At 37.1% G+C, this 11,375-nt stretch overlaps 1 protein-coding gene across 1 annotated transcript; it reads right to left on the bottom strand.

Annotated features, from left to right (window-relative positions):
• Positions 1-386: 386 nt before the first annotated feature.
• On the bottom strand, positions 387-11,096 carry LOC110383990 (exosome complex exonuclease RRP44). Its single transcript, XM_064037270.1, has 15 exons — positions 10,900-11,096; positions 10,495-10,823; positions 9,995-10,191; positions 9,394-9,620; positions 8,805-9,087; positions 8,348-8,518; positions 7,769-7,884; positions 7,186-7,441; positions 6,714-6,838; positions 3,830-4,000; positions 3,255-3,461; positions 2,082-2,302; positions 1,447-1,615; positions 911-1,051; positions 387-693 (listed from the first exon to the last, which is right to left on the bottom strand). Exons 1-15 carry the CDS (start codon positions 10,951-10,953, stop codon positions 439-441), a joined length of 2,922 nt encoding a protein of 973 aa, XP_063893340.1. The 5' UTR covers positions 10,954-11,096; the 3' UTR covers positions 387-438.
• Positions 11,097-11,375: the final 279 nt, after the last annotated feature.

Here is an 11,375-nt window from a genome sequence, read left to right as displayed (position 1 = left end):
TTAGCCGTCGTCACTAACATAAGAAGTCCACAAGCGCTTTCGACACAAGTGTGAAAAAATTGTTATACATAACTTTTTATGTTAAAATGAAATAATAAATTATAGTTATCGATGTCCTCGAAAATACTCATTATAAGCCTGACACCTATCAATTAGAGTTGAAAAGAGAATAAAATATAACTTCGATAATTTTGCACACTTGTCAATTCGCAATGTAAAACGTAGAAAAGAACGTCTAATAACTATTATTATGAGGAACACAATCCAAGGATTGTTATTGCATAGAGATAATCACTGGATATACTTAAATAACCTGACCATAAAGTCTCAGGGAACTTCGAAATTATTTCTACCGTAATAAAAACAATAAAATAAAAACAGTTGAAAATGGTAGAAAAATATATTTATACTTATAACGTAAACAAGGAATTCAACAGTTTATTTCTTTTTAGATTTCTTTTTCGCACTTTTTACTGGCGTTTCTTCCTTTCTTTTCTTGGGGTCTTGGGGTTCCTTTTTAGATTCTTCGGTCTCTTCGGTCTCCATAATATCTACGCTGAACCCTGGTATGTGAGGCTTCACAAGTTCGAAGACTAATTTTCTGTGTTGTATGTTGGTGCTGTCTAAGCTTAGTCGTACCGTCAGCTCATCAAATGTCTTTAGTACAACGTCACCGCATTTTTGGATGTGCTCCTAAGGACAAAATGTAGATTTTCTAAATGCCATTCCAATAACAGCCAAATACGTTTTAGTTAGACGGATGAATGGAAAAAGTGGTGAAATGCGAAATCAATTTTGTATTGAAACCTAGTTTATAAAAACTTATTTTCAGGGATAAAATCATGAATAATAAATGTGTAATTTGAGTATGTTGTTATTCTATTCGTATTTTTGGCAAATCAACACTTACCTCTTCATTATAAGTGAATTTGTCTGATGGTAGGTACAAAGGTCCCTCGAGTCCGTATTTTGGTATGAGGACATGCACTGCGTTCCGTTTCACTGCTAACACGCTCGCTGACTCAACTTCTACGCGCTTGTTGAACAAGATCTGTGGAAGAAAAAGGAATTGTGAAACTTTCTATACATTTATTGTTTCCTTTCATTATATTTTTATAATATCAATTTATCGAAAGACCAAACCAAAAGTACGATTTTTTAAAACCGCAATACCACCTTTTCCTGTGGATAAATAATTTCAAATGGTCCACTAGATATTTTCTCAATAGAAATATTTACTGTGGTTGTGGGAGAGAACGTAGTGTAAAACGCTGATTTAGGATCCCACTACCGTTTCCAAGATTGGACAATTCGTGTAAGATGACTATTATGTGGTACGAATCCAAAAAAAAAGCACGTTAAGGGTATGTAGCGGGTTCAATCAAATCACTCGATTGCCAATCTACGTATTATTCTATATCTATGTTTCCTAGTACATATACATACATGTGTATTCATAGTAACAGAAGCCCGTCCCGCGTACTGCGCCTGCCTGTGTCGGTAGTTGAGGTTGTCGCACAGCGCGGCCGCCTCGCGCGTGTCGAGTAGCGTCGCGTGGGTGATGTCGCAGCCGATGCTCGCTGCTAACAGACGGTGGACTATCACGTCCGCGTAACTGGGAATAAGATTAGTTGATAGATCAGATATTGCAAGCTCGAGTTAAGGTTGAGTATATGTTTGTCTGATGTATTACGCCATCAGAATTTGGACATTTACATAGGTAACTAGACAAATTACCACATCCGCAGGCACAAAGTTTTTGGACGCTTAATTATTTGCCTAATTATTGGTTAAGTTTCCATACTTCATCAAAGCGAATTGGTAATTTCGAACAGACTAGCTACATTTAGGTATATGGAATACATTTCCATAATCTTCTTGAGCCGTAGGCCGATTAGCATTCGAACAATTGTATGCGTCAGACGCATGTAAGTTATTCGCCGAACGCATCTTTTGTATACCTCGAAAATGTAGGTACCAATACTGTTTTGTTATAATCTCTTACACTGCCACATCACACAACATCCAATAATTTGACACACACAAATTATCCAAGTAAAAACATCTCAAACCAAACTCACCGTCTAATAGGCGAAGTGAAATGCGTATAAATAGGACAGGCGAGACCATAATGGTAATACTCTTCAAAAGTCTTGCTGCCACTGGAGAAGTACTGCGCTTGCTGCATACAGCGGGTCGCCATTATACGCAGTAGCGTGTTGAAGAACGGCCGGCCCGGGATCACTGCCTCGTCCAGGGATTTAGAAAAGGCCTTGTTTGTTGATACGTCTAGATCGAAACCCTGGAAAATGGAAATTCATATAAATTAGTCGAGTTATCGACACTATGTGTGACCGTGACAATACCTATATTTCATCACTATCAGCCTTTTTTACCAGGGCATATGCTTCCTCTCACATGGAGAAGGATTGAGCGTTAATTACCACGCTTGCTCAATGCGGGTTGGTGAATTTAGACTTTTTTATTCAAGATGTTTTTTTTTTCACCTTTAATCAGCCATCGGTGTTCTAGAAACATGTACTTACAAATAACATAATAATTTTGAAAAGTTGCATTTGTACTTTCGTGACCTAGAATAGAACTTAGAAAGAAAGAAGAAGAAAGAAAAATTTATTTGTCAGAATGTAGTACAAATATAGGTGCTTACTACACTCATACTTGGAACGTTGGAACTTTACCCACTTATATATTTCGCCAACATGTTATTTGCCGTGAAAGATCTTGTGTAATACTAGGAAGGTGGTGAAGTTAGAAGGCGGTGGGGCTGGATGTCTTCTCAGCAGGGCACACTGCGGGAACTCGGCCGCTAGTTTCTCGGCCACGCTGATGTTGGCCAACAACATGAACTCTTCTACCATCGAGTTTCTATCTAGAATGTTCTTCTCACCTGCTGTTTAGTAGCTTTGAGGAAGGTGGTGAAGTTAGAAGGCGGTGGGGCTGGATGTCTTCTCAGCAGGGCACACTGCGGGAACTCGGCCGCTAGTTTCTCTGCCACGCTGATGTTGGCTAGCAACATAAACTCTTCTACCATCGAGTTTCTATGTTAATACTACTGCTCACCTGCTGTTTAGTAGCTTTGAGGAAGGTGGTGAAGTTAGAAGGCGGTGGGGCTGGATGTCTTCTCAGCAGGGCACACTGCGGGAACTCGGCCGCTAGTTTCTCTGCCACGCTGATGTTGGCTAGCAACATAAACTCTTCTACCATCGAGTTTCTATGTTAATACTACTGCTCACCTGCTGTTTAGTAGCTTTGAGGAAGGTGGTGAAGTTAGAAGGCGGTGGGGCTGGATGTCTTCTCAGCAGGGCACACTGCGGGAACTCGGCCGCTAGTTTCTCTGCCACGCTGATGTTGGCCAACAACATGAACTCTTCTACCATCGAGTTTGTGTCTAGAATCTTCTTTGCTGCCACTTCTACGGGATCGTGGGTTTCTGAATCCATCTGGGGAATTTAAATATGTTATATGGTGATTCGTCGGAAAACTATGTGTAAACCGGATTGATGGTATGGGTATGTGGTTATAAAGAACGTTTTAAGTATGAATGTGGTTGGATATAGAAGAACAAGACTACCAAATAAACAATTGATGGATATGTGAAAACTCTGGAAAATACGTGATAGCAAGGGATTCAAGCTTGTTTATAAACCCATCTACATATTTTTTACGTCGCATTGCAAAAGATTGGCGAGATTATAGAGAGAAAATAAAGGTAGGTAAAAAAACGATTTATTCAAATATTGACTTTAAATATTGCGCTTTAGAACATATTTTACTTAAGCACCATGACAATCAGTCAATCATTACATACCTGGAACCTGATTTCAGGCGACGACAGCGACAGAGCTCCGTTGTCCATACGTTTCCTATTCAGTTTCTTAGCAAGCGCGTTGAGTATCCGCAGCGACGATACAATGGCGTCATTACGGGATTTGTCGTCTATCGCTATCTGTGCCTCTTCGTATGTCATCGCTGATGCTGACTGGGAGAATTAAAAAGGAGAAATAAGTCATTTATCCAAGTAGAGAAAAATACTGGTGCTCAGCTACATCTGGTGAGAATGGAAGCCGACCTCAACTTAGTTGGGAAAAGGCTAAGCAAATGGGATAAAAATATTTTGTCGTCTGGGTGCAAAACAAAGTGTGAATTTTGTGTAATAACTGATTATGGAACATATAACTCTTGCAAAATTTCTGTTATTGTGAAAATGTCTCAATAGGGTATTTTAGTCTAGATGAGAAAAAAATTAAAAGTGAATTACAATGATTGTTTAGAGGAAAAGCAATCGGGAAATGTTAGTTTCACTTCGTAAGGTACATAAATATATTTTTTATTGCAGTTTAAAGTTTTTAGGTTTTTTTATCTGTCTTTGAACACTACGAAATGTCGCCGCCATGCTAATGACGTCATTACGGTAGAAAACAAAAGTGTCAGTTAAAATTTTCAATACATAGGGTCATTTCGCCTGTTCGCGTCCATAGCCCAGTTCGCGTCCATTTTGCCGATCTCCTTTTAAAAATCCTCGAAAACAAGTCAATTAACACACTAATCAAACAAAAAGTCATTACCGCTAATACGTTAATGTATAAGAGGCACAGATAGACAAACGTTCTGTGCGTCCAACCAATCCTTTTAGAAAAAATAATTAGTCTAGGCTCTTCAACAAAAAAGCGAAAACACGCAGAATTTTAGATAAAAATTAGTGTGCAGCGGCGTGTTTGATGGTAAGTTTTATATTGTTTTATGTGAATTTTAGGATAGATAGCTATTTCTACAGTTTAATGATGAATAAAAGTATAATGTTTATTATGAATTTGGTAATGTTTTTTATATTTAACGAGTAAAATAAGGTGGACGCGAATTACTACATCGAATTTTACGAAACTTCCACTTTGCGTCCACAATGGACGCGAACTAAAACTATCCTCTATAATAATAAACCAAATTGCGTCCACTGTTTTCGTTAAATACTTGCTTATAAAAAATAATTAAAACATACTGTTTAATATTAATATATTAAACAGTACATTTTTTTATTAAGATATATACGTGGTTATAATTAAATTATCAACTGATATAAGTAATTTCATTTAAGATAAGTTCTTCCGATACAGGAAAAAAGAAGGAAAAGACAACATACACAGAAGAAGATTTAAATAAAGCGTTAAATGTTATTCGAGAGAAGAATAAATCGATAAAAAATATGCAAAGAATATGCTACCTTGTCTGATAATTTATTGACTCAACAATTCTTTTAGTTGTCTGTTTACACAAAATTATTAAATTGTTTTGTTAATTTAATAAGAAAGGAAATCGATCTACGGATCGAAAACGCCTGGAAGAGCTACTGGTCCATGAAGGGAGAACTCCCTTTATGTCTGAAGCGGAAACTAGTCGACATGTGTATTCTGCCCATCCTAACCTACGGCGCTCAGACTTGGTCTTTGACCGAATCTCAAAAGTCCAGGCTAAAAGTATGCCAAAGGAGCATGGAGCGTAGCCTGCTCAGCATACGGCTTAGTGACCGGATACCTACGCAACACCATTATCCGGTCCAAGATCCGGGCATAGTAGATGTGGGCAATAAGTCTGCAAAGTTGAAGTCGAATGCACCCGGACAAGTGGGCCAACATCACCACACACTGGATCCCTGAGGATGGAAGGTGACCGAGAGGGAGACTAAGAAAACGCTGGAGAGAAGACTTGGACAGCTTCCTCTCGGACTGGCCACAAATAGCGATGGACAGAGAAAAATGGAAGGCTATGGGGGAGGCCTTTGCCCAGCAGTGGGACAGCATAGGCTAATAAAAAAAAATAATATGGCCAAAAACTTAGTATAATCAAGGCGGATCTTAAGCATTCCCTGTGATTTAGAGTAAAATTAACAGAATTGATTACAGTTTATTCTTCAAGTTTCAAAATTAATTGCCTAATTTTAAGTTACTTAAACCAATGTTGAGAAGAATTATTTTTATTTTGTAAAGTGAATTTTAAATGATGATAATGTTGATTTTTAATAATTAAGTGTATTGTTAAATAAAGAAATTGTTCAAATACAATCTTTCTTTATTAATTCTTAACAATTTCACCCCTATATTCCTTTTCAAAGCCGCTGGACGCGAACTAGACCATGGGTGGACACGAATTGGATTTTGTGGACGCAAACTGGGTAAAACGCCTAATTCTAAGGTTTATCGATTTAAATAGAAAACGTAAGATATTTCTTATACAACTGAAAGTTAATCTTAAAATAGAGTATATAAGGAATACATTACACAAATTTGACATGGAAATGAGTGCTGGAGCATTTTTATTATCGCCGTCAAACTTGCCAACTGCACTAAATGGTCGCCAACAGGCGAAATGACCCTATCAAAATATGTATTACTGACAGCTGTAGTAGCGTAATGACGTCATGACCAAAAAACAATCATGGCGTCCGTTGTGTGCCGCGTTTTCGCGAAATACGCGCGAAATTTGAAATTATGATAAAACAATTAATTTATATTCGTACATAACGTGAGAAAAAAAAATATTTTTAATTTTTTAGAGATATATTAAGACTAAAGAATTTATTTAAGATATATTTCAAAAATGCATGTAATACCCTATTCTCAATACAAGATCGTGAGAAAAGTTTTGTCTATCGGTGTCATAATCAACAATGATTTGTCATGTTAACAAACGGTACTTACTTTAATAACACTTTTATGGAACTTAGTGCTGAGAATGTTGGCATTTTCATCGACCTCCCACACGCATGAGAACGCTAGTCGTTCCTCGCCGCCTCGTAGCGAACATAAGTTCGAACTTAGCAAATCTGAAACAAAAATAAAATAATAAGAATATATTATTAAATAAATAAAAGTTTGGTCAGCGGTTTATACGAAATATAAAATTGCAATATTATCCATTGTGTCTTCTGAAAACGATATTTACTTTTTAGGTAGGTAAATTATTTTGATAATTATAGGCGGACAACGGTTGGCGTCTAAAAACTAAATATTGCATTAAACTTTTACTGGAACTACATCGATCCATCTTACGACGACGAGTGACGTCAGCGATATGGACGCCGACTTCGTACCGTTTGAGTCCGTCACTCATTTAACCGAAAAAAACCTTCGCGTATTGTATGGTAAGAATATATATTATGTAGAAAATTACCTGGAACCATATCAATCCTCCTTCCTACTAGATAAACAGTAGTAGATCTGCTAGCGGCCTCTTTATCTAACGCAGTGTTTGGTCGCACGAAGTACGTGACGTCGGCAATATGGACGCCCACTTCGTAACGCTTGAGTCCGTCACTGGTCTTCCCGGGAAGGGCTTTAGCGTGTAATGCATCGTCTATGTCTGTGCACCCGGGAGGGTCCACGGAACAAATGCATTCGTTGCGTAGGTCCACACGTTTCTTTATTTCCTGTAAATAGAGGTATTAATTAATGTCTACTTACAAACTAGTTTGAAACTTAAAATTGTGGCTTACACGAAATTTATGCTTATCGATACTAATATTATTACAGCTGAAGAATTTATTTGTTTGATCGCGTTAATCTCATCAGGTCAAAATTGAAAAAATATTTAAGTGTGAGCTAGTCTATTAGACGAAAATTATAGGCTATACTATTTATCTGGAAGTAGTCCCACGAGACGGTGCCACTGGTGGGAGCTTAACTTAATAGAATTAACAGTAACGCCCTTTTAATGACGAGGTCTTTATAATTTGATTGCCATTGAAAATCCTTACCTCCTCAGGTATAGTCCAGTCGTCAGGCGGCAGACACGCTATGACGGCTTCACTAAAGCGAGCGTGTGGCACGTCGTGTTCCAATAATATCACCTCGTTTTCGGCGTTCTTGTCACCTGTTAGTAAATAAGATATGAAGAGAAATGCAGCCAGAGACGGATCTAGGCCCCTCAAAAAGGTAATGGGTACAACCATTCAGGTTGAAAATATGAAGGATTACATAGGCACTGGGCACAGTATATAAGTAAAAATATAAGGGAGTCCATAGGTGCAGTACTTATGAGGCTAAAAGTGGGGCTCATAGGGTGAGTACATAAGGAGTCACATAGGGAGAAAACATAAGGGAATGCATAAGCGAGTATATAAAGAAAAACATAGGAAGAGTAGGTACATAAAGATGAGTATATATATGGAGTAAGTAGAGGTAGTACAAAAGGGTACTTAAGTGATGTCACAAGTAAATTAGGGCTGTGGGCATGGGCATGCCCTCAGTAAAACAACCGGATTGACTTTGAAGCACACTAAATCACGAAATTACACAATACAAAACTTTGCGATCTAGAGGTCCAAGAAACTTACCAATAGGTCCAAGAGCTCTAACAAAATGTCCTAACGGGTACCGGCTGTTTCTGGGCCAGGAATCTAACGCAACAAGTATGCGTTGCTTTGCTAACACCTCGCTCTGCCGCGTCTCTATGCGTACGCGGGGAATGCACTTCTCGGCTGGCGTGAATAGGTGACGAGTTGCTCCTGTGAAGGGTAAATAAAGTTTTGTTTAAGAATGTTGGAATGATAGTACCATTTATTTACTACAGTAGCAGTATTTATTTAATATGAATGCGTTTAAAATATAGAAAAGAAAGTAGTATGACACCTAGGTGTCAAATAACGGTAGCAAATATGGCTTCATGGCAGTTGGGTAAGTATAGAATTCTCTCAAAAGGCTGTAAAATACATTGATCGACATATTTTTGCTTCCGGCTGAAATATTTCCAAGCTTAATTAATTTTAATTATTAAAATGGTCAAACATTTACCTGGGAACTTGCTTGGCATCAAAATACCGCAATACTGCCTCCACTTTCTCCTAATAATCCCCACCACTTTACCAGTGGGAGTGACTTCATCATCACTCTTGTCTACCGGTTCCGCAGTCTTCAACAACTCTTCTTCTTCTTCTAAATGATCACCAGGGTCTTCCGCTTTGTCTTCTAGAACAATGTCACTGGGACGCCTCCATTCTTCTTCAGGGAATATTTCCACGGCTATTGAGTCACCGTCTACAGCTCTGTTTATGCCGATATGTCCTTGTAGCAGAATCTGTGAGTACAAATTTATTTTTTGTTTGATGTTTTGTTGCTGGTTTCAGTCAAAAAAGATAAAGAAAGAAAGAAGATATTGTTGAATCACAAAATGGATTAATAAAATTTTGATTAACCCTGTGTCATAAATTATATGCAAAATAATTGTTGTTTCTAGCTTCAAGCAAATATATTACTTTCTGTATTTGGATAAGTATTTTGAAATGTTTTGAATTTCCTGAGTTTTAAAGTTATAAACAGTTTCCCCAAGATCAATTCAAATTGTATTCTACAGTAACTCAAAAAAATTTTTGGCAATACTTACAGGTTTCTCATATCCACTAATCACCGCAGTACCTTCCAAGAAATTATCTCTGGAAGCCCGGAATGTTCCTTGATGAAGCTTTCCACTCCTAATTCCCTCATGAACCTGAGATGGTGTCAAGTGTGCTGGATAGAGAGCATCTTTAGAACATGTCTCTGGTATCACATTCTTTGACAATTTATCTGCGAGGCCTATGACACTGGAAATGTTTTCTACATAGTCCTTTACTGTAATTAAATAAAATTGTATGTTTAAATAGAACAATAATAACTTGGAGGTAGGTTGCAGCTTCAAACTATTAAAAGGAAATAGTTTTTCTTTCTAGTTATAAATTGTACATAAACATAATGACAGATTCACCATACTGAGCACTGTTGGCATTGGCATGCCCTATGCTATTTAGTACTAAGTAAGTAAAATAAAAGAGTATATGAGGGGGTCATACTCTTATTTTCGACTCCGTACTAAATTCAGGGAAATTGTGAATGTATGTGAATTCTTTGCCCATGCTCACTTTGAGAATACATACTATTTTTCTATTATCCTTGTACTGTTTCAGTCTTTTGGTTAAGTCAAGAAAAAATATTTTCATAACACTTACTTGAACAGCAGATTATGCCTTCTTCCTGTGCAATTTTTCTGTTACCTTCATCGTCAGTGATAAGCACAATTTTAGGGACCTGCCCCACTGCACTGTTTACATTCAAGTGAGATTCATACCAAATCGCTGTTTTACGAATGGCTCGGTCATTGCGATCATTTTGTTTTTCACCTGGATCCCTTTCAATGTAGGTATCCCTGAAACACAAAATTTATCAGTATGAGTCCAGTTGCAGTAGAAATAGTAAAGCAATCATTGTTATGGTAAAACTGTATTAAAGTAAACATACGCATTTGTACATATTATAACTTTAGAATCTTCAATGTAAAGTACTTAATATTACACACTATTAACCAATCAAATGATTATATCGATCTCAGTGGCGTGCACTTGGAGAGGCCTATGTCCAGCAGTGGACTGCGATAGGCTGATGATGATAATGAAAACCCCTAAGACGACCCACTGACCAAATATTATTTATGTGATCACAGTAAACTTACTTATGATGTTCATTAATAAACGAATAGAACTTTCTCCTCTTATTCTGTATAATCTCCAATAGTCTCTGGTATATTGCAGTGTTCTGGTGTTTCACTTCCTCCAATACAGTCGTGAGTATGATCACGTTTGTCAACGCGTCTTCTTCTAGCACGTCAATCTGATGCAACACTACATTTGTATCCAGGATCAAGTAGTGAGGATAGTCGAACAACGCGCATATTGACTCTGGCTTACTATCTAACACGATCTCATCGTCTTTATGCGGACATGTGTTGCAGGCACCGGACCCACACAACAAATCATCACGCAAATAATGTTCCCGCACAATCTGAAATGTATTTCACACGTTTTAATACAATTTTTCTGGATAAAAGTGAATATAAACATTGTAAATATAACCTCACTTTTATAATGTTACCGCGCTTTGTTTTGGTTAAAAATGTTTTTACAGTCCACATGATGTTGGATTATTTGATCAACAATTAGTTAAACTTTTGATAAATTGTGAGTTGATCATGTCATTTACACCATCTAATACACAGTTCTTGTCGATAATAAATGAAACCACACCGCAACCGCGGTCATTTAATTGTCAAATATTAACAATGTCTTTTTTATTGCAAACAAATCCACAGATAATTAAAATCAGGCTGAAATAAAAAGAAACGTAGAAAAGAAAAAATCCAAAGTATGTCATTGTCTTTCTTAAGGTGCTCACCAGACGATTTATTTAATTGCTCAATATTACGAATTATCTTTTTCATGGATTTTAATTGAATGTCGTATTACTTCTTTGGAAACTTAATTCAATGTTAGATAAATTACCTACAACGTATTCATTTTAAGAAATACCAAAAAGTTGATTGCATTAGTTACATAT

This window comes from Helicoverpa armigera, chromosome 12, assembly GCF_030705265.1.
Source record: "Helicoverpa armigera isolate CAAS_96S chromosome 12, ASM3070526v1, whole genome shotgun sequence".
Taxonomy (NCBI): domain Eukaryota; kingdom Metazoa; phylum Arthropoda; class Insecta; order Lepidoptera; family Noctuidae; genus Helicoverpa; species Helicoverpa armigera.
The sequence above is the reverse complement of the archived record's forward strand: the minus strand, read 5'-3'. Positions and strand labels throughout refer to the sequence as shown.